Source organism: Saccopteryx leptura, chromosome 1, assembly GCF_036850995.1.
Source record: "Saccopteryx leptura isolate mSacLep1 chromosome 1, mSacLep1_pri_phased_curated, whole genome shotgun sequence".
Taxonomy (NCBI): Eukaryota; Metazoa; Chordata; class Mammalia; order Chiroptera; family Emballonuridae; genus Saccopteryx; species Saccopteryx leptura.
This window is the reverse complement of record NC_089503.1, coordinates 159191050-159215554: the sequence shown is the minus strand read 5'-3', so window position 1 is coordinate 159215554 and position 24505 is coordinate 159191050. Positions and strand designations below refer to the sequence as shown.

Below are 24505 nucleotides of genomic sequence, written 5' to 3'. Positions count from 1 at the left end.
TAAATGGTTTTCAAAAAAGTTTCATAGAGGTAACTAACTGAAAAACAAAAACAAAATCTTTTAAGAAAGTCTTCATAGTAAAGATGTACCAAAAAAGGCTAATTTCGAAGTCCAAATTCCATTCTGTATAATTTTAGGGTAATCCTCATCCATTTTTTCCTCCAGTTACAACAATACTTTGAACAGAATCCAGAATTAAACTGTTAACATATGAACCTGCAAGAAAACAAAACCAAAAACAAAAAACTCGAGATTCTTCTACAGATTTAATCCTAGGTGTGCATACCAAAATGCATACATTCTTATCAAATAATTAACACATATTCACAGTTAGCAAATAGGGACAAACTTTATACAAAAGTTCTGCTACTACTATAGTTTTCAAGAAACATTTATCCCACCAGCAAAAGTGAAGACAGCTCAACCTTTTTAAAGACAGATATTTTGAATAAAGAATGTAAGATATAGTCACAATCAGAGGCGCAAACAGTTTTCTTCTTGTGGATGATGTAAAACTTCCTTTTAAAAATATTTTTTCATTGTTCTTCCTTATATTCCTTTAGACAACATAATCATTTCTTCTCAAATTTTTTTGGGGGGAGGGGAGTTTTTATTGATGGTCTAAAACAAGTGCCTTCATAATTTTAGCTGAGACAAAAACAGGATAATTAGTAATTTTTACATGTCATTGACATAGTCTTCCAACAAGTTGATTAAGCAGAGAGGTCATTTTCTAAGTCCAAAATATTCAAACTTTATGAAAATAATCAGAATTTATAACAAATGACAGTAAGTAGTTTTGTGCATTTGTTTTCTATGGGAATCAATAACATTTGCCAATTAAAACCCAGACTTTGTATTGGTGTCCATTGAACATAGCAGATGGCCAAATGACGGCTAATCATTGTCATAGATGCAACCTGAAAGAAAAAAAATACAAATGTAATTATGGTTATGCAAAAACACATGCCCTGGAGTGTTCCATGCTTGGATATATAGGTAATTCATATATTCTTCATTTAGGATTTCAAAAATTAAAACTGGCTCATTTTATAAAAAAGTAGTTACATGAAAGTCTGTGTATTTATAACATTTATTGTTCTGTATTCAATTCCAATAAAGTTTATGGACAAATTTATTCTCTATCAAAATGAGACTCAAGATTATTTTATCTTATTTGGCATAAATTACATGTATGTTGTGGTAGTCATTCTGAATGAGTTTGAAATATTAAATATCAGTAAGAATAAGTTTAATAAGGGACTAAAGGCACTATGCTTAAGAATAAACAAAACACTTTTATGTCAGTGATTAATTTTTTAGATCATAATTTAGGAATACATAATGCTTAGGGAATACTAGTAGTATTATAGGTTATGACATAAGTACCAGGTACACATTTCTTTGTGGGTAAAAGCAATTCTTAAGATTCATAGTATCATAAAATTTCACCAAATATTTTCATACTTCTGTTTTCAAAGAAAATAAATGATTCTTCCTTGATTTCCTAGTCATACAAAAATAATTTTTTTTGTTACATGAGCACATTTATCTTTTCTAACATTTTCAAGCAATTCAAGTTCTGATCATCTTGGAAGGTCCTAACTAATCCAGCAAGCTGTTTTTAGTATTTGTAGGAACAATAAATTCACTGTTTCATATCTCTGTGGTTGGTGCCATGGGAAACTTACCATCAGCAATATCATCATAGATCTCTCCATCACTATAAATGTAGAAAATAAATTTTACTTTAAAGAAAATATCTTCTTAGCATTAAAGCAAGATTAAAAGGTTAATGATATTTTGCATGACACAAAGCATTTTTTGAGCTTTATAAAGATTTTAGTTTTTAACTTAATTTTAAATCTTAATTACAAGGGTGAGAAGTTACTATGCACTTAGAAGTGGAAAGAAATTTCATATTTATCTGCATCTTCTTTCATTGGCTTAATCTAATCCTCTGCTTCATTCCTCCCTCCCCCAGGCCCCCCCAATTTGTTTCCGACTATCATCAACATAGAATAATAGAAACATGCCTCAAGAGCAGACTGTGCCTGACTCATCCTGAGACCCAGCAGTGAGCCTGGCACACAGCTGAGCTCGGGAAGAAGTGTTTGCTAAAGTAAACAAATTGAAAAACCATGGAGTATTAGAACCACTGGGGATTCTCATCAAAAATTGTAACAGATTCATTATATTTATTAATATCAGATTTATTCTTTCAGGTGAACTTCAAATGTTGACTGAAATACAGTAACATTTGAAATCAGAAATGGATGCATCATTTTTGCATGTTTCTAATTTGACTTATAAATATTAATTATAAAAAATATAAATATTAGCCATAAAATCAGTAACCAGGACATAGTTAGTATGGTGATTCTTACATTATATAATACTAAAAGTATTTATGGTGATAAGCAGAGTTCATAATAATAGTTCTGGCTATTTTTTTTTTACACATTTTAGGTTTTACATGGCCTTGAATCTTTGTGATATATTCCATTCTGCACACAGACTGAGTGCCTCCTCTGTACCAGGGATATACATATGAGTAAGACACAAGCTCTGATTTCAAGAAGCTTATAATCGAATGGAGGAAAAAATGATATACACATAATTATAATAAAAAGTATTATAAATATTAAGATAGCATTGAAACATAGGGTACAGTTTCAAAGCCCAGAAATGCAAGGTGACTGTCACTTAGACCAGACCCACGTCTGGTGCCTCTACTGGCTCTGTGCTCATCCTGCACCAGCCGCGGGCCCTCCAGACTGCTGCCAGCTGTGGCAGGTGCTCTGAGCTCCCTATGTCTTCTGTTTGGATCCTTTCTCTGAGATTGAGGGAGGCTTCGGCTATTGGACTATTGGACTCTGGTACAAATGCAAAGAGGACAGATTTTCCTATTATTCATCCAAAAAATATTTATGAAGTATTACACTTCAGTAGGTGGTAAACCAATGATTCCTTAGAGAGCAAACTTTTAAAATTCTCTAACCATCCTTAATAGTCACTGGGGAAGATGTTGTTCTATTATTTATCACATATTCTTTCCTTGAAATTTGTATCTTTTACAGAATGAAACCTATTGATAAGCCTCATGCCAGCACCATGATTAATTTTCTGAGGAAAATAAAAGTATTATGATTATTTTTCTTTTGACTCTAGACTAGTTTGTGGACAGAGCCCTTAACATTGATTTGTTTCTTTCTGACTGGCGTCAGGTTGTTTATTGATACACTCTGTGAATTCTTCTTCATTGTTTTTATTATGCTGAATTCTGTAAATCTTGGTATTGCAATATGATGTAACCTGATAATCGAGTTCATTTCTTGCACTGGTTTACTTGGAACAGAATCTCATAATGTTTCGGGGGACTCTAATAGCACACTGCTACCAGGCTATGACAACATTTTATTCATAAGAAAAAAAGAATCATTGACTGCTATCTTTTTTCTGGCCTGCCTTCAAAAAAAACAACTTAATACTCTACTATGTCTGCTATGAGTACAGAAACGTCCTTAATGAAGGGTTGAACTATAAACTGTTAATAAGTGATATTAACACGTACTGTGTAGACAATAATTGGTCCCTGATTAATTTGATTCAACCAACTGCATTAATCAGCAAGTGAAATGAAAAGTATTAATGAAAGTGTTAGTGGCTTTGACCTGTCTGTCTCCAATGTTTGCAATGTCTGTCTCCAATAAAGATATAAAACTATAAACTGTATAATGATAAATGAGAAGGGATTCTTGTCTATTTAAAGTGACACTTTAGGCCCTGGCCGGTTGGCTCAGTGGTAGAGCATCAGCCTGGCATGCGGCAGTCCTGGGTTCGGTTCCTGGCCAGGGCACACAGGAGAAGCACCCATCTGCTTCTCCACCCCTCCCCCTCTCCTTCCTCTCTGTCTCTCTCTTCCCCTCCAGCAGCCAAGGCTCCACTGGAGCAAAGTTTGCCCGGGCGCTGAGGACAGCTCCGTGAGGCGCTAGAATGGCTCTGGTTGCAACAGAGCAACGCCCCAGATGGGCAGATCATCGCCCCCTGGTGGGCATGCTGGGTGGATCCTGGTTGGGTGCATGCGGGAGTCTGTCTGACTGCCTCCCGTTTCTAACTTCAGAAAAATACAAAAAATAAATAAATAAATAAATGAAAAAGTGACACTTTATAAAAACTTTATTATGGGTACTAACATTAGTATGAAAGTTCAGTAGATGTTATTTAAGTGATATTAAGACTCTTTTTGAAAGCAAAGCATAAAATTCTTATACAAGTATAATAATAGAAGGAAATGAACTTACTTGTCCACCAAATAACTCCGAAGAACATAACCATCTATGAAGAAAAAAGAAAATCAATTTTATTATGATAGTCTTGAAAAATCTTTACTATTTCTTTTAAGAAATTGAAATAGAGTTGAATATTAATATAATATACCATAATATATTGAATAATTATATCTATCTTCAAATAGGATTCATTTTTCTTGTGTCCACTTTTCTCTCCTTCCTTTCTTCTTTTCTCTCTGACTTTTCTATTTCTCTCTTACATGTCTCTTCCCCTCCACTTACTATCCCATTTCTTAAGGTGTCACCCACGGGACCCATTTTAGAAAGAGTTTAGTAAGCATAGCATTCAATTACAAAAGTAGTTCATAGGTTGGTATTTTAAATACTACCATATCTAAGGCTTAATTAACACTTCATATTTTATAATATTGGGCCAAACCAGGACTGCTTTTAGATGCCAGCTATCTAGTGGCTACTTGGGGGACGGAGCATTCTAAATGGTCTCAACATAGCGCTCAGATATTCATTGTGGAAGATCTTCCTTAACTGCTTTTGCCATCTCACAGTCTCAATAGTTGCATTTTCATCTTTCATGGAACAAATCACCACAGAAGAACACATGCTGTGGAGTCTAGTCATTCCCCCGGTTAAGTAGGAAATAGATGGTATTTTATGCAAGGAAGCAAAACAACTTGTTAAAGCACCTTATGTTTGTCCTTCATATTGTAAAAATACCCTTAGAAAAAAAAGTCTGTTGACATCCAATTCATATTACTAAACTTTAAAGTGATTAGCCTACTGTTACTGCCTAAACTCTATTGTATGCTGGAGATTAGTACCATTTATTGCCTTGTCAGCACAGTCTCTAAGTCACTTGTTTCATTTAGTCAATATATTGGTTTTGGTCCATATTAGATATTGTTTGGGTTCTAATTCAAAGTAAATGTGTAAAAAATTATAGACCAGGAAACTCACAAGCAAAGATTTATACAAGTGATAAACTTATGTAAACATATTGATGTCATGTTACTGCTGATTTAACATACAAAAATATATTTTTAAAAGTTAGGATTGGCCCTGGTTGGTTGGCTCAGTGGTAGAGGGTTGGCTCAGCATGTGGATGTCTGGGGTTCGATTCTCAATCAGGGCACACAGGAGAAGTGACCACATCTGCTTTTCCACACCACCCCTACCCACCTCTCTCCCTCTTCCCTTCCCGCAGCCATGGCTCAATTGGTTCAAGTGCATCAGCCCTTGGTGCTGAGGATGGCTCCATGGAGCCTCCAACTCAGGTGCTAAAAATAGCTCAATTGCGAGCATTTCCCCAAGATGGGCAGAGCATTGGGCCAAGATGGGGGTTGCCAGGTGGATCCCGGTCTGGGTGCATGTGTGAGTTTGTCTCTCTATCTCCCCTCCTCTAACTTGGAAAAGAAGAAGAAGAAGAAAAAAGAATCATACTTTAAAAAGAATTATACTTGAAAAGGAAAGAAGGTTATCTTTGAATTCCTGTAGTATGAAAGCACTGAAGCGTGTTTCAAGATAATAAAAGCACACAGTAAAGTAATATTTTATTCAGAGTATGAAAAATTAGACCATTTTATACCTTTCTTTTTATTTCAGTCAAAGCAAAAGTTATTAATGTGAGAATATCTAAAATTAATATTTATGATCCTGGAGTAGTCTTTGATACCACAGTTTCTCCCTTCTCTTTACATTAAACAGACTTTAAACAATTAGGGTATATATCATAATTTAAAACAATTTTTAAAGGGAGATAAACTCATCTCTAACAAATTCATTTCATGTGTGTCTCTCAAAAGAGAGTATTAGTACAAATAAAAAGGTTTCAGAATTAATTATGGTTTTGTGTCAGGCTCCAATAACTGAAATCTGTCTTTTTCTGTATGTATGTCTGGGGGCAAAATAAAATGTGAACAGTTCTCTATAGGCAGTAAGAGTCACAAACTTTTTTTTATTAGTTAAAATTTGTGGTTTTATTTTCATTTTGAATTTTTCCTTAAACTGGAAAATAAAACACTATAACTGTAAGTGTTCTCATGATACATTCATGTTTAAGTTAATAATTTAAAAATAAGGACTTATATGGACTGAAGCTTTTAACAATTGCATCAATCTCATTGTGAGTTGTTGGGGCTTTATAGACTCCCTGAATTAAAATTAAAAGACAGAAAATCAATGAAATGTATAAGAAATTATAAAGTGGTGTCAGAGACTGGAAGTATTCTGACATCAAATATATTTCTGGTTTTAGAACAGTCTTTAGAAAATTAAGAGTAATAAAGATAAAAACAAAGAGAATACAATCATGATTTTTAGAAATGAAGGGTTCTTATTTTCTTATGTTATTAGGTAATCTACTTTTAAAGATTCAATTATGGTAAAATTGTGTAGCCCTGGATAAAACATTACCTATAATTAAGCACTAAAACATGTTGTACATGACCAAAGTTAATTAACTCCTGATATACAGCTTCATTATCTAACTTCGCAAAATAAAGTATTAAAAATTATATTCTCTTAGGATCACAAAGCCCTGCCGCGTTTCCTCCTTCACTTGCCCATTCAAGAATTCTGAGGAGTAGCATTCTCTTTTGTTGGATGCTCCATTTTCATTGTTGTGTGTTTGCTGCATAAACCTCAACAATTGGGAATGTTTTTTAGGAAAAATGTATCACGGAGATTAAGTGAGGGGTGGTGCTGTGCTGCTCTATTTTAGTCCCTTGAAATGATGTGATGATTGGGGGTTCATTAGCTATACAATGACTATTCAATAGCATCTTTACAGCATTAATGACTTTTAATACAGCAGAATTTTGCTATCTAGTACAATTAAAAACCTTTGCTGAAACTTCATTCTGTTAAAAGCATGATTCATGGCAATGTCAAAACAAGTGACTTGCTATGAATTTTTATATAATCCCTCCATTATAGTTCCTAGAAATAATTTTTTTATAGCAGCACAATACTCTCTTGCTCAAACATTTCACGTGCATCCATCATGAGGAAATGATAATGAAAAATACCAACAAGTAAAATTAATAAAAAAGACGCCTTATGGTTCTATACTGTGTAGAAGGACTGTCATGTGTAGTGAGCCCTATAATATTGTGGGTTTTGGAAATTATTCTCACACATAAAATGAAATTATTACACAGTGGTACCTTGAGATATGAATTTAATTTGTTCTGTAACCGAGCTCGTAAGTCAGTCAACTTGTATATCAAACTGCCGATACTGGACCCATGCGCCAATGTGCCAACTAGCGGCAGCTTCCCGAATCACCACTCATGTCTCGAAATTTCGCTCAGACCTCGAACAAAAATACGGACTGAGTTGCAGCTTGTATCTTAAAAATTTCATATGTTGGTCTGTTCGTATCTCAAGGTACCGCTGTATTTGGAAACTTCACATTCAGAAAGCAGAACACAGTGGTTTGAAACAAATGTTTTTAAATATGTGGTGAGTTAGAGCTAGTTAAGAAAGTCACACCCACCCCCTGTATGTGCCAGTTAATGTCCCCAGCAAACATTTGCTTGCTACAGAGCAGATGTGTCCCAGGAATAATGACTCTCCTTGCAGAGGGGTGTTGTGAACATGAAATTACTTAGGAAATACAAAACTATCTTTCGAAAATGGAAACTATCTTCATTCTAATATTTTCATTTTTTTACTTGATAAAAATGACTTCTTACATCCTTATCACTCCATTTGTTTTGAGCAAGTACAGATATAAAGTTAAATTTATTCAATTTGGCCTCATGCAGTTTACAAAACAATAAAATTATATTGCACAGATTAACCCAGGCAAGTAAAACAATGTCCAATTTCAAGGGAAAATGCTCATAATATAATAAAAAGGAAAAACAAAGTGCAGTGTGTAATACTGAATATAAATTATTATAGCATTATTTTAGTTTTATAAAATGTTCTCTCTCATTTCTGAAGCTTCAAATCAGGATGAGACTTCAAATTTCTGAATTAAAAGTTTTTTCTTCAGTGAGCACGTGTTTTAAAACTGAAAAAAAAACTCACTGAAGCAAAGAAATGATCAGCTAGATTTGGCAAAATTTAAAGCACCTTTAAACTCTCCCTTTCTTTGATGCCCAAAGGAAATGGAGGACATTTTAGCCACAAAGAACTCAGCTCATGTCTCATTGCATATTTTTGTAGAAATTTTTTTCTCCAATGACAAGAGATGGGAAAACTTACAGCTTATGGGACGCTGAATTGTGGCATATGTACAAATACTAGAGACAAATTCTAAACATTTGGGACTGTGCCGGAAATATCTCCTTCCAATCTCAACACCTCTGCAGTATGGGCTTCCCAGCTCAGAAGGTGACACTTGATCAGGTGTGAAAGTGCCTGAAAGAGTAGCTTGTCCTCCACTCCACAACAGGAAGGGATTACTGTTACAGCTTTTGCCTCTAGTTTCTATCTTTACCAACCTTAGGTGCAAGTAAACTAGGTTGTCTTTCCTTTGAGAAACTACAGAAGAATACAGAGTAAAGAAAATGTTAGTCACCAGGGAGTTGCATTGTAAATGCCTTTGCTGGTAACTAGAAGATATGGATGGAAATAAGGAACTGAAAGATGTGGAGCCTCCCAAATGATATACAAGTGAAACACATTATTAAAGCTGAGAAAGAGAACTTCTGGTTTCTAACCAAAGTATCCAACAGACCTTCTCCTGTAAGTGTCTCTATGTCCAATTGCAGTCACCATATTGCCAAATTCAATTCAGCAAGCCCTCAGCAAGGTGCCAGAAACTGTAGAATGTGCTGGCATAACAAAGCTGCAAACATTTCATTGAAGCTACTCTCAAGCTCAGGATTTAATAAGAATAATAGGTTGCCAAAACAGTAAGGCAACTACAGCAACAAAAGTCGTAGCGTGGTGGAGCAGAGGAGATATTAATTGTGATGGGCAGCTGGGAAGAATGGAGTGGTTGTGTTTCTAATTTTAGGTGACAGCTGGGTAATTTTTAATAGACAATTATGGGCATTCCAAGTACAATAAAATAGCGAAGGATGAAATAGCATAAGTCATCGAGGGAATGACAAATAAGTCGTTTGTAATTCTGGGGTATCAGTTGCAGATGGGAAATAGCTGATGAAGGTGTGGCTAGATCAGAAAGGGTTTTCAATATTGGCTTAGAGACTTTATGTTTTAAAAATAATATTTGAGTCACAGCATGGTGAGTAGATTAGTTGAGAGTAAGGGCAAAGCAGACATGTTCAAAACATTATTGCAGTAATCTAGGTGAGGGAGGGTTAAATCTATATAATAACTGCCCCCAAATCTATAGAGGGATGTGTAGAATTGGTAATAAATTTAGAAAATTAAGAAGTACAGTTTAAGGAAGGAATAAACAGGAAGTTTAGAAAATTTAAGAAGAGCAGGAGGAAAAATAAAAGTAAAATTAGGCAGATATAATGATTCAATCTTGAACTAGTACTTATTTTGAAAGGCAGTAACACATTCTCCTTCCCACATTCCTTCACCTTTACCATTTTAGTGCCTTTTGACTCAGTTTTCAACGGACAGCACTCGTGTTTTTAACGTTTTACCAATGGCTCTTCTCTAGTTTCCAGAACTCTCTTTGTCAACTTTCTCAGTACCCTGAATGACTTGCCACCTGCCCAGGAGTTGGCTTTAACTCCTGAAAAATAACAGTTGTATAAATATCACAATTTGTTTCCCACTGGCAGGGATCACTGCCACTCTAAGTTCCCCACTTAGATTAAGCTTCAGTTATCCAAGTGGTAACTTTTTCAAGAATAAGGCTTTACTGGCTAAGACTCTTCCCTGCCTACTTCTTCTAGCTTATAGATGTTTCCCAGAATCAGCTCTCACATGGAGAAGCCAAAGGAAGACAAAGTCCAATCCAAAGAAGCCTTTAAAAACAAAAGGTACACACATGCTACTGATGTAATCATCTGGTTTCCATCCTGTTTGAGATGGACCTCAAATCACCTAAGAATTGACAAGTAGGTTGGTACTGCGCCAGAGAAAACATGACAAAAGGTTCATGGAATCCTTGAGTGTAATCTACCAGAATTTTATGTAATGTCTCTACCTTTCATTTTTAAAAGATGATAAATTTCAAGAGGACAGGAGCCCTCCAGTATTAACAACAATACTTAGAATTATTGATGTCCAAAAAGAAATGATAGCAGATTACAAAATCTCTGAATGGCTACTGCTCTTCTTCATTCTAAAAGTTCCCTGGTCCCTAAGGAAGATAGGCATCTCTTCTGAATTTATCTATTGCTGCTGCTCACCTATATCTATACCTATTCATGTTTGTTGATGAGGTCATCTACATCCTTGTTACCCAGAGTGTGTTCCATGGACCAGTGGCGTCAATTACCTGGGAGCCTGGTAAGATGCAGAATGTCACACCTTACCTCAGACCTACTGAATTAGAATCTGCGTAGATAACAAGTTTCCATGTGATGTGTGTGTATTTTGACATCCAGGGGCATTGCTCCAACTGGGATTTATTGCTAAAGACTGGAGTCTCAGAACAGCACAGCATGAGCCTCTCCAACCATACCAAGGGCAAGGTGTGTCTGGAGCGTGTGCATGGGGGACAGGTATGCATCACAAGTATTAGGACAGATCTCTGCTGTGAAATGTGTAAAAGAATTTGGATAGAAGAATAAAGCAAACATATTACTGAGACCCTATCAACTTAATTAGCCATTATTTGCATTTTAGTTTTTTAATTTACAAAATTTTTAACATGCCTGCAAATCCTATACCACATAAAGCAAACTTCTTTCTCTTGCTATTGTGTCCTGAGAATTTCCTCATATTGTTATTATCATGATCATCATGTAAAATATGCAGTTAGATATATTCGTCATAACCTATTTAATAATTAAACATTTTTGAACATTTTAAATATTTTTGATGGCCTTTTAATTCTTACTGTGTTTCTGCATTAAAGGCTATTCCCTGGGCTACATCCTCACAAATACTAGTTTGAAAGGGTTTTCCTTCTTTCCTGGAGGTCTGTTTTCATTTTCTCTCTATTAAGCTTCGAATCTTAATACCACACACCCTGACTTTCTAGCCTCTGCACCCACATTCCTTTCTCTTCTTTTAAAAGCCAACCACACCTCCTCCATGATAACTTGAGATCCGTTCCCCCCACCCTTGAGTCACTGGGTTTGTTCTTAAAGCTTCATTTCAGTTCCTGATCCTGAGTCACCTTCCTGTCATTAAAATCCAACCCCGGAGCCAGGGTTTTCCAGGCAGACTAGCCTAGCAGCTAGCTGATCCGTGGCGGCCGTGCTGAAGATCCAATTTTAAATATAGGACAACATAATTTTGAATTACTCTTTCCTCTACTTGATATTAAATAAGCTTCCTTTTTAAAATTTGACAAAAACGTATCCATCTGCCTGCTTTAATAGCTAACAGAGTCAGAGGACAAAGACTGTTCTTGTATTCACTTGGAATAGTATGCCATGTTAAGTGTGTCCAAAAAGGAAATAAAAACAAGTGAATTTGCAAGGAAGAGAAATGGAAATTCTAGGTGTGACATACGCTATATAATTTCAAAACCAGGCCAGAGCTAATACCTCTCATTCCTTCTGCACTGTGGTTCTTATTTTAGTGTGCATTAGAATCAGCTAGGGAAGAGTTATGAGTGCAGATTCTTTCTGACCCCTTAGAGCTCACACCTCTAAGGGTGAGTCCAGGCAGCTGCAATTTTAATACACGCACATGGGTCTCCTAATGCTGGGTGTCTGTGGGGCCTCGTTTTGAGAAGCACAAATCTGGCACTGCAGTGTGAAATATAGCAGGTAGGAAATGAAAAGGGACGAAAACCAATACATTGATTGCAACACAGCAAAATTTCTTAATGTTCTCCATAATTCACATAGCATAGAATGAAAGAGTTAATAAAAACAGGAATGATTACTGACCCTTGTTTGGTTGGTAAACTCTAGAGGGTATATCTTGCTAGAGTAGTCAGTGACTTACATTTTCCTTCCTCATTCCTGCAAAGAACTTTTGTGTCATCCGTGTTTTGTATGACATCAAGAGATTCACCAGGCTTCAACGGCAGATCTCTGTTCCCCCACTTTTTAGAAGTTAAGGCTGGGACAACTGTGGTTGAATACAGGACTCTAATTTCACCATCATACTGAAAAAAAATTTTAAATACAGTATTTATTGACACATATTATTCAAGTAATTCATTGATTGACATATTTATGAAGAAAGTCTTTGCTAAATAAATAGTTTCTTGTTTTTAAAAGATAATGTAAAAACACTAAAGAAAAGTGTTTTGGAAAAAAATCATGTGTAACTTCACCAACCTATAAATATCTATTTTTCAAATAAAAATTTGTTTTAAAAGTTTAAGGTGTACATTTGTTACTTTCATGCACTCGTATATTTCAAAACCATTACCACTGTATTTATCTAACACCTCTGTGACCTCACATAATTGCCATTCCTTTTTTGTGGTGAGAACATTTAAGATTTACAATTTATTCTTTTAGAAACTTTCAAGTTCAGAATACAGTATCGCAGGCTGCAATCTCCACGCTGTACATTAAATCCCTAAAACTTACTCATCTTACAACTGAAAGTTTGACCAATGGTTCCCCCCTTCCCCCACCCCTCCAGGCTCTGGCAAACTCTCCTTCTCCTCTGTTTCTATGAGTTTGGCTTTTTTAGATTTCACATTTAAGTGAGATCATATATTACTATTTGTCTTCCTCTGTCTGGTTTATTTCACTTAGTATAGTGTCCCCAAAGTCCATCTTCATTGTCACAAATGGCAAGATTTCCTTCCTTTTTTTCCCCGTGGCTGAATAATATTACATTGTGTATACTGTATATCACATCTATTTAATCTGTTCTATTTTTAGATTACCTCCTAGGTAATCCAAAAGTTCAAAGGACAGCTAAATTAAGATGATTATTTCAGTATATATATATAGTATGCATTTGTGAGTTTGCTTAATTTGCTATAAAAATAAATTTAAACCTAAAATAAATTTTGTAGAAAATGAAGGAGTTTTGATGGACAACTCTAATATTGATAATTACACTTTTAAAATATGCATTTTGGAACTTAAAAATTGTAGGATTTTTTTCATTAACATTTTGAACTTGATATGATATTTAAACATGACATACTTTAAATTTTTTCCTGAAGTCTTTTTCCTGCTTTTTTAGCTTCTTAGGGTCTTTCTCTTCTGTTTTGTCCTTGACCCCTTGACTAGGAAGGCAGAACACATGTAAAACAACAGTTTAAAAAGTATAAAAAGATAATGTAGAATAGAAACTTTACTTATAACATTAAAGTTTTGTTTTTAATTAATTCTTTTCTTTAGAAATCCAGTACAGTTATTGTAATAAATGACGATATTTCATAATGCAGAAGACGTTCTTAAAGAGACTGCAGATTATTAGTTAAAATGGGTCTATTATGTTGAATCATATAAAGTCATTGATGTATAGTTTACACATGGTCACATATTAGCACTTTCTTATGATTCAACCTATTCTTGAACTTTTTACATTTTTTATCCCCTCCTAGATAGTTAAAGGAATTGGCCACCGTCATAGAAAAGGCTTTTAGAAAAGAAACCCACACTTTTTAAAAAATGAATTTTCATCACTTAAAATATTTATTTATATGTTAGTTTTTTCATATCTACTGAAAGTAGAGCCAGCGTGGGATGTCATAGATACCAATTTGACTAAAAGCTAATTGTTTTAAGAGATCAATAAACTTAAGAAAGTGATTCTCCAGCTTGGTAACATACAGGATCACCTGGTAAGCTTTTTATTTTATTTTTTTATTTTTTATTTATTTTTCATTTTTCCGAAGCTGGAAACGGGAAGGCAGTCAGACAGACTCCTGCATGCGCCCGACCGGGATCCACCCGGCATGCCCACCAGGGGGCGATGCTTTGCCCCTCTGGGGCGTCGCACTGTTGCATCCAGAGCCATTCTAGCACCTGAGGCAGAGGCCCCAGAGCCATCCCCAGCGCCCGGGCCATCTTTGCTCCAATGGAGCCTCGGCTGCGGGAGGGGAAGAGAGAGACAGAGAGGAAGGAGAGGGGGAGGGGTGGAGAAGCAAATGGGCGCCTCTCCTGTGTGCCCTGGCCGGAATCGAACCCAGGACTCCTGCACGCCAGGCCGACGCTCTACCGCTGAGCCAACCGGCCAGGGCCCTGGTAAGCTTTTTAAAAATAGCATTGCCTTGGCCGAATTCCCAGTATTTCTGATTACATTAAATTAATTTTAAATTTTAAATAATTAGACTAAGTGGGGTCCATGTACTTACATATTTTAAAAGCTTCTCCCATGCCAGTAATTTGTAGCCAAAGTGGAGAACCATTTGCTAGGGTTAAACATGAATATTATGGAAAGGCTATGGATCTTTGCTGAAGGGATTTAAAAAATCAGAATATTTGTGAATAATGAAACATTTTAAACACTATTAATTTTTATTTAGATGACCTAAGATAAAATTTTGTTTATAACTGATTTATTTAAAGTGTTGATTCTTAAATTTTGAATCTTAGAATTTAGTTCATTCCCCGTGAGATGAGTCAGCACAGCTACTGCCTCCTCCCCAAGAATCTCTTACCCTGTGGTACTCAGGGCAGTAGTGAAATTGTAATCCCTGATCAGCACCATGGAATTATCAGAATATACATGAAAGTTAGAAATTCCCCACAAGCTGTCTTTGAAAAGAATCTATTGAAATTTATTTAAAGATAGAATACTCTGTTAGAGACCATGAAATTGTTTCAAGCTCTGAAAATAAGCCAACCAGTACAAAAACTGTTACATATCACATTAAGTTTAATCAGCTAGGGTTTATTGTGCTTGAAGAAAAGGGCCAATGTGTGACTGGGTTCCTAGAGAGCTATTTTATGGAACGTAGTGGCATTTCCACAGTAATATAAAATAGAAAAATGCATTAAAAACTGACAGGGATAGAAGCGGTTTCCCAATGGTGAGGAATATTAAAACTTAAAATATTACTGAAGATTAGATTTTCCATCCATGGAGGACTGAAAAAAGGAGAATGAGTGTCCTTTCATCTTCCTTGTTTGTTTCGCCCATTGAACTTGATGTTCATAGATAAATGACACCATATTTCCCTTTGATTTCATTAATCTTGGTACTGTCTCTTGTTCAGTAAAATTAGTTTAACAATCTTGATTTTAAAAAATACACTGTACTTCAAGTTTATTTACACATTTTTACCAGTATTGCTAAGAAGACATCATTTATTGTATTCCACTTACGTTACTTTCATCCTTCAAATAATCAAGTCCAGGATCTTTTTATCCCCCTCCTTTTTTTCCTTGAGAAAGCTAAAGAGGTGGTTGCTTTTATACACTGTGTGTCAGATCATTTCACATGCTTACTGAACTATAAACAAAGAAGCCTATCATATTCTTTTTTATTTCAAGAGTTTTCAAAAGGTACACTTTTTATATTAAGTGATATTAGATTTTCTTACAATTGTAAGCTAAAATTAAATGGAAACTTCATGTGAGTCAAAGAATGTCTCTATTCACTGTTTACTGTTCTTTTTTCCTTTAATTTGAATGGAACTTTTGAGAAACTGATGCTTTTTGAAAAAAAGACACACAAGAAGTTCTGTTAAAGAGCAAATCTTCTTGGTTTTCATAAAAGGAAAAAGCCTCCCTGTGGAGAATAGAAGAGGCTTAAACAAGGTGGGTGAAGGCCGACGTATAAACTAAGGAGACTATTCCAGACAAAATGGTTTTGGAAAAAGAATAAAATAAAGGGAGGAAATGAATCAGTGAGATCAGTTGTTGTCAGGCCCTCAATATTTTCCCAGTGAACAAATGAATGAATGAATGAATGAATGAATGAACGAACAAATGAACAAATGAATGCAGAAATCAGTGAGTCACAGAGTAAAGGATAATCAGGGGACAATATGCAGGACCACGGGGAGAGGAGAGGGCAAGGGAAAAGGTGAGGGAGGAGAGGGAGACCAGAGGAGGATCAAGATTACCCTCTCATGAACCTGGCAGAAGTTAGAGCTGGGATCAGGGAGAAGAAAGAGCAAACAGGATCTCACACAGTAGATTCACACCCCATCGGAGTTTGACTAATTATCTTGAGCAGTCTGATTTTCATTACTTCATTATACTGAGAACATTTTAATTACCTCATCTCTGCTGATGGAGAGGGGTAATCAGAGGCATCAACATCATCATAAACTTCATCTCCCACGTCTAACAAAAGACAAAATAGCAAATGTTGAAATGCTGTTAATTTAAATTTTGATATGAGCATTTAGTGTTTCAAAGACAAAGAAATAAGGTCTCCTGTGGTCTCTGTACATTACTTCTAGAAGCATTGTCTGCTCTTTAAAGGGAAGAGATTCTCATCTCGTTGGATGCCTGTGTTAAATTTCCCTCAAAAAACAGCGATCGTGATTGTAACGATCATTCTCAAGACAAAGAAAAAACAAAAACAAACAAACAAACAAAAAAGTGACAGATTATTTGAAGATTCACAAGTGTAATGAATGCCAGGATTTGTAGATTACTGACAAAAACTTGACCTCACTGGTCATTGACAGAGATTGAAATCAAGATTCTTGGGATTTAGGATATTATAATGATATATAAATATACTGTAATTTTATTTTTATGTCTATGTCTAGTCTGTCTATCTATCTATCATTCTTTTTTACTCACTGATCTGTTCCTCATAAACTTTTACCTTACAATAATGTTAGATATATTAGGTATGGCACCACCTTAAAATGTAAAGAACATCTAATAATAAGACACTGATACCAGCAGGTATTAAGAATCAGGATTAGTGGAAAAGTTGCTATGACCTTAACTGGTTAATGGCTTTTCCAATCTGTAGTTACTTTTCTTTCTCTTAGACTTCTTGTTAATAAAGATCCACAGCAAATGAAGCTGAAGACATGAGTAATTAAGTACATGTTTTAAGGAACAAGCATCATAGAAAGTTTAAATGTTATCTGGTAGTGGCAAGGGTTTGATTTCCTTTAAAAATCCTCCTCTCTCTGTACATATGTAGAGATTTCTATCCATTCAAGTTAATTAATTTCACAAGATAAAATTTGCTTAGCTATATGAAAAATCCATAATAAATAATGACATATTGGTTTCCAGATAAGGAAAAATTACTATCTCATGTACATACACTGAGAACACATAAACACAAAAGAAAATTAAAACAAAAAATACATTTCTTACTTAATTGATCACATTTGTTACATTTTATACCTATTCTTTGTGGAGTTGTTTCTTGAATATGTTTTGAAAATTATATATTAAGATATAAGCTCATCATTATTCATGGATTGATTTGAATTAGTGCCTTATATATTTTAAAATGTATAACTGAAAACAAAATCAGATAAACAGCCTGGAAAAATATATTATCCTGTGTTTGCTTTGCTCTTTCAATTTATTTATAAATTAAAACAAAGCTTTGAAAGCCCCTAAATATTCTCGTGAGACAACATTTTATTTTGTTCAAGTAAATTTAAGAAAAGAATTTGAAAGATCTGTCTCAGCACAGGTAAAAAGAAATAAGCTGATTGAAATTGTACAAAGAAGAAACTTTTACATTTAGCAGTGGAAAAAATTTTAAATATAACATAAATTATACATTTTAAAATATAAAAAAAATTTATGTTGGACCCTGGTGGCATCTAATCTGGTTTGTTTTTAGAAATTTTTATGCAGAAGTCCAATATATCCAGCTGTGATTAGATTGTGGTGTGCGGAACATGGGGAATGTTGGTGTCCACCCTTGCCTGCCTGTCTTTGTCTCCACTGGGAAAACTATTTAAAAATCATCAGCATTTAAAATTTTCCTCTTAATCCTATTTCATTGTTGAGAAACTGTGGCCACCCAAGGTGAAATTACTTGAGGAGGTTACACAATTTGTTATTTTCAGTCAGAGCTTTAATCCAGATATCATGATTATATCCAATGATTTTCCACTACCCTATCTATAAGAAATGAGATGTAAAATATACAGTTAATTTTTATTACTTACCCAATTGTTTAGGAGGAGCAGGGAAACTGGAAAGAAAATGAGAACACAGTTGTAAACAGACCAATATAAACACAGAAACTGAGTCCTTTATTTAGGAGAGACATGAACAAGTAACAGCCTGAAGGCTTTCAAAGGCTGATCAATCTGTGACTATCATTCCTTTCTCATCCGCCATTTCTCCACTAAGTCCAGTTTCTGCCTATCAATTTGAAATTTGGAAAGATTTTTTTGAACTCCAGTGTTAGCCAAAGAAATCAAGAGTCAAGACATTCAGTAGTTTATTTTTCTCATAGCCATTGGATCAATGTTTTCAGATTTGTTCTATAAGGCTTGGGCATATTATTACATCAAAGTAAATTAAATGGCCTCAGTATTTTGGATTCATTGTGGCACAGTTCAGGCCAAAACTTGCTATTGGACTCAAAGAGTAGAAATGGAGAATTAAAATGTACAAAACTCATAGAAATCTTTATATGACTATGTTTCCCAAACATGTGCATATATATCCCCCAACAGGAGAATGGTGAATAAGAGAGGCATACCCACTGAAACAAAGGAGGATGAGTTTATTAATAGAAGTAAGTGATCTGAAATTGAGATTGAGTGGCATTTAGTTGCAACAGAAAAAGACCTTTGCCTTTATTACTTTTCAAACTTTAAATACACACATACACACACACACACACACATACACGCACACACATATCACTGGAAGAAGGGTGTGCAGTTTTACGAAAGTGTGAGAGGTCATTAGTTCAAACGATCCAAAATCAGAATTAGGTTTTGTGTTATTGGAGCAGAAAACATAATCTCTGCTTATATTTCTAAGAATAGACTATATTTGAGCAATGCTTCATCAAGAGGAGATTTGCTGTGTTTACTTATAATTTTAAGTATCGTATATATTAAGTGTTGAATCGTGTACCAGATAATGTAATTAAGATCTTTCAAGTTTATATGCATGGAATTTATACTAATGGGATATGTTTGGATGGAAAGAGAAAATTTATGCATTATTTTTTATTTAGACACACTGAAGACATTTAGAATAACTTTAGTATAGGATAAATGTATAATTGAAATATGATTAATATGTCACTATTGTGGAAGACAGTTACAAAGACTTCAAATACTGTATTTAGAGAAAAGAAATGACAAGTTATATCCTTTATTTCTAGCAAAATAATTTTTAAAAGCTTAAGTATATTTTGAGGAGTAGGTAATATAAAATATTATATAATAAAATGTGGCATTGAAATTATGGGCTTTTAGGTGTGATGTTGCAGTTTTAAAAAAGTCCTACTAAGAGTGTGTAAGTATGAGTGTGTGAGGGTATGTGTGTACACATGTATGTATGTGTGTGTGTTTGTGCATGTTTGTAGGGAAAACAAGTGTATCTTTGAATCATATAATGGTTTTGAAATAATTTATGCTCCTTTTATGTAAATGCACGAGCTTAAGGGTAAGACAGAAAATGATGCTAAGAGGACATTTAGAATAATATTAAAATTGTGTAAGCCTGTCAGAATTTGGTTATTGGTTACAAAATATTAGTAGCATTTGATTAACTTAATATTAGTGTAGTTATTGTGCACTGGATTTGGTTGGTTGACTCTTACGATGAACCTTCATCATTGTCTGACTCAGAGACTTTAGGTTTCTCTCGTATACTTTTCTTTTTGTCATCTTTTCCCTTTAACATCTTCAAAATCCCCCAGGACCATGAGTTACTCTTCTCTTCAACCTGTAGCGTGGAGCTTAGGAGCATGTAGGCATGATCAGAATGGAATAATCAGTGGAACAAGAAGACATTGGGTAGATATTCAGATTTGTTATAAATGTACTGCATTGATCACTCAGGCAGTAAGTTACTCATTATAGTAAAAAGGATGATGCTATTAGACTTATAGGTCATGAGCTTTGAATACTGTTGCTACTTGATAAATAGTAGGTAAGTGATATTTTTTTCTATTTGGTGAGATTTCTCTTGGTTTTTAAAATAGTAAGTCAAGTCAAGATAAAATTTTAACAGAAATTAACTTTATTTTTGATTAAAATTAAGTAACTAATAGGTCTTAAATTTTAAAATATGCCATTTTGAAAGTTTAAACAACTAAAGGGTTAGGCCAGGTATTTAGTACTGTCTTTGCCACAAGTCTCAATTTCTTTGGGTTTCCTGTAACTATGATTCTTAAACAAAGGACAACACGTAATTGATAAATACTTCAGAGATTATTGTAAAAGTAAATTATTGATTGATAAATGATCAGGGAAAATTTGAAAAATAAAAACTATAACACCTGTAATTTTTTATCCCTTTTATTTATCACCTCTTTTGACATAGTTTTCCAGGTGTTTCCAAACAATATATCACTTATTTGAAGTGTGGTAGAATCACAATACAACTTTATTATGGTTGTTGAATAAACATTTACATCATGTTTGGTAATGTAATAAGGAACACTATTTTTTGCTATTTATTCTAACTAGGAAGCAAAACTAGTTTCAGTAAATCCAATAATTTGCAAAGAAGTAATTCACTGATTATTCTTACCCATCATCAGCATCTTCTTCTTCAATCCCATCATAAATATCATCATCTGGGGGAGGTGGGAACATTCCTTCATTTGGATTAAGGGGGGAAAAATCTTCTGTTAATTTTGGAATTTGGTCATGTAATAGTTGCTCAAAATTTGATAATCTGCCTTATTTAATGGCAGAAAGCATCCCTCATTCATATTAACTATTTAAATTAAAAACTTTTACTCTCCCACTCTCACTTAGATAGTAAGTAAATTGTTCTGTTGATTATTTTATACAGAATTCTTATGTATAAATTCTTATGTATAAATTCTTATTAAATATAATAAAAGTATGAGGAATAATAAAAGGTACTGTATACCAGAAATGAAATGGTAGAGTAAATATTAAGAAAAGAAAAATTAGAGAAAAGAGTTAAATATTTATTGTTGAAAAAGAGAAGGAAGGATGTGATAAGAAAAATTTAATTAATAGTGAGAAGACATTTAGAAAAAGCTATTGATCAAGATAAAAGTGAAGAAAAGCAAAGGAAATTAAACGTGAATTTGTAAATACTGATGGTACTGAAACAAACCTTTCATTTATTTCATTTTATCAATGTAATATTTAAATGTTAAACACTTTCTTATTTGAGTTTTTTTCCTACAACCCTCAGGAACCTTAGTATTTGACAAATATTTGTTAAATAAATGTTTATTGAGGACCTTCTATGTGCAAGAATATGTATAATGAGGAAGAGCATATTTGCCAATTACACATCTGTTGAGGGGTTAATATCTTTATAAAGAACTTATAAAACTCAACACTAAAAACAAAAAGCCCAAACAATCTAATTAAAAAATAGATAAAAGACCTGAATAGACACTTGTCCAAAGAGAATATACAGATGGCAAATAGACATATGAAAAGATGCTCAATGTCACCAATTGACAGAGAAATGCAAATTAAAAACATTAAAATATCACCTCACACCTGTCAGAATGTTTAATATCCGATATAACATCTGATATAAATCAACAAACAACAAGTGTGGGCAAGGATGTAGAGAAAAGGGAACCCTTGTGCACTGTTGGTGGGAATGCAGCCACTATAGAAAGCAGTGTGGAGTTTCCTCAAAAAAGTAAAAATAGAACTGCCTTATGATCCAGCAGTTCCACTTTGGAGAATATATCTGAAGAAATCTGAAACACTGATTCAAAAGAATATATGCAACCCTATGTTCACTGCAGCATTATTTACAATAGCCAAGTTTGGAAGCAGCACAGTGTCCATCAGTAGATGAGTGGATAAAAAAAGCAGTGGTACATTTACAGAATGGAATGTTACTAAGCTGTAGAATAAAAAGAAGGCTTACCCTTTGTGACAGCATGCATGGACCTGGAGAACATTATGCTAAATGAAAGAAGCCAGTCAGAGAAGGACAAGTACCATATGATTTCACTCATATGTGGAATCTAATGAGCAAAATGAGCTAACAAACAAAACAGAAACAGACTCATAGGTAGAGAACAGGCTGACGGCTTTCAGAGGAGTGAGGTTTACAGGGCTGGGTGAGAGAGGTGAAGGGATTCAGTGGAAAAATATAACCCTTATAGACATAGATGATAGTATGGTGATTACTAGAGGAAAAGGGAAGTAGGAAAAAGTAGAAGAGAGTAAAGGTGATGGAAAGAGACATGACTTGGGGAGGTGAACACACAATATGATATACAGATGATGTATTATAGAATTGTACACCTGACACCTATATAATTTTATTAACCAGTGCCACCCCAATAAATTTTTAAATAGGTAAAAAATATGTACAATAAACTTGAAATTTGACTTTTAAGATGAGAATGTTAGCACTGCAAAGGTATTAGTAAAAGTCCCTTGCTTTGCTGATGAGAAGACAAGGAGTCTTCAGGAGCTACAGTTAAGGTGTCTATATAAATTGTCATCCAAACAAGGATACTTCTAAAAGTGAACGAAGATGCCCGTATAATTATGCCTGTACAATTGGCCCATACAAATCAAGACTGCCCTGGGCACACTGAAAGTGGAGTTATCCCATGACCCATAGCAGAGTTGGGAGAAAAAGTGAGTTGCTCAGGGTCATTGGTATCAGTCCAGGGTCATTCTACAACTTGAATATGCTCCTTGTTAGGTACAAACAAAAGCATTTTGTCATTAATACACACAAAAGTGTTGAAGACTTGGAAAAACTTCTGCTAAAGGCGTGTGGCTTACCTCCACTTCCACTGTGACTGTGGCTAAAAAGGAAAAAGAAAAGAAAAAAAGAGAGAGAGAGACAAATTAAATTAGTATATGAGTTATTTAATTATCAAGAAAAGATGTACATGTATTGAGCAATTATACCAAAAAGAAATAATGCTCCAGTTAAAAGTTCTTAGGCTGTTATAATATGTGAAGAGGAAGAAAAATTATTCTTTATCATAAGAGATGAGTAGTAACAAGGCAAAGTAGAAAACAAAAGAAACCTAGTAAGAATCAAGTGAGTTTTGGTACTCCACTAGGTATTCAAAACAATACTGTTTGCTTTGAACAATCTGCAGTCTTCAGATTATACATTATCGCATCATTCCATAGATGGGCTTATTTAAAAAGAGTATTATTCCAGGGGTCCTACTGAACTATTATTGCATTAAATTAAATTCTCTTTCAACATCTTGTAACCACAGCATTTTACTCTTAGTCCCATAACATTACATTTTATTTTAAAAAGGAGATCTTATTCATGGGACTTTTATGGAATATGACCCCTGATTTTCTCAATCCAGACTGCTTGATTTATTTATTTCTATAGCATTCAATATCCCTATTTTATAATTGTCTGTCTTCTTGCCTGTTTGCCACTAAAATATGAATTCCGTGACAGCAAAAGAAGTGTCAGTTGTGAGAACTAGAAAATCTCAGAATTCATCTCGTTCATTTCCCTCAATTTGCAGAAAAGAAAATGGAGCTCTGAGAAGTTAAATGACTTGTCCAAATCTTCTCAATTAACTGAAGAGCTGAGATGAGAACCTCAGCATCTGGCCTTCCTGAAACGTTGTTTTGACTACACCTAGCTGCCAAACTCTCTGTACCGCCATTTTTGCTCTTTGGATAATTCACTGCAACAGATATCAGTCTGATATTACAACCCTACAGTATAATCATATACTCATATCTGACTCCTCAACCTTAAAGTCTATCAAATAAATTGGTCTGATGCAGAGCTATGGTTAATTTAGAAATAAAAAAATAAATAAACACCCTTGCCAGTGAAACTTTGTAGAAAAACATGTTATAAATGTCTAATATACAAATAAGGAATTAACTTTTGATGAAGTTTAAGTATTTTCTTTACTTCCATACTATTCTCATACTCATTTTCTCTGACATTTCCTTTTGAGTATAAAGCAGGAAATCAGAATTACGTGCAGAGTTATAATCTGGTTGGCTGACACTTCCAATAAATATATGCCATCTTGGAGATTCTTATATTCAATGCCCAAAGAACGAAGTTATAGTAATTAGGAGCAAAGCTGTCACACATTGTTGCACTCCTAGAGTAATTCTTCAACTCCCTAAAATC

General features: G+C 34.3%; 1 protein-coding gene across 5 annotated transcripts in view; it reads right to left on the bottom strand.

Annotated features, from left to right (window-relative positions):
- Positions 1-249: 249 nt before the first annotated feature.
- FYB1 (FYN binding protein 1) overlaps positions 250-24505 on the bottom strand; it is a 149455-nt gene continuing 125199 nt past the window's right edge. For 4 of the 5 annotated variants that reach the window (XM_066378664.1, XM_066378638.1, XM_066378646.1 and 1 more), the window contains exons 10-19: positions 23158-23180; positions 20942-21008; positions 20007-20144; positions 18388-18413; positions 16507-16573; positions 13479-13560; positions 12312-12474; positions 4305-4338; positions 1692-1723; positions 250-920 (exon numbers count right to left, since the gene is read on the bottom strand). In XM_066378664.1, the coding sequence (XP_066234761.1) occupies positions 898-920; positions 1692-1723; positions 4305-4338; positions 12312-12474; positions 13479-13560; positions 16507-16573; positions 18388-18413; positions 20007-20144; positions 20942-21008; positions 23158-23180 (655 nt within the window). In that variant the 3' untranslated portion in view covers positions 250-897. The remainder of the gene's footprint in view (positions 921-1691; positions 1724-4304; positions 4339-12311; positions 12475-13478; positions 13561-16506; positions 16574-18387; positions 18414-20006; positions 20145-20941; positions 21009-23157; positions 23181-24505) is intronic. The other variant, XM_066378674.1, reaches the window with a different exon arrangement.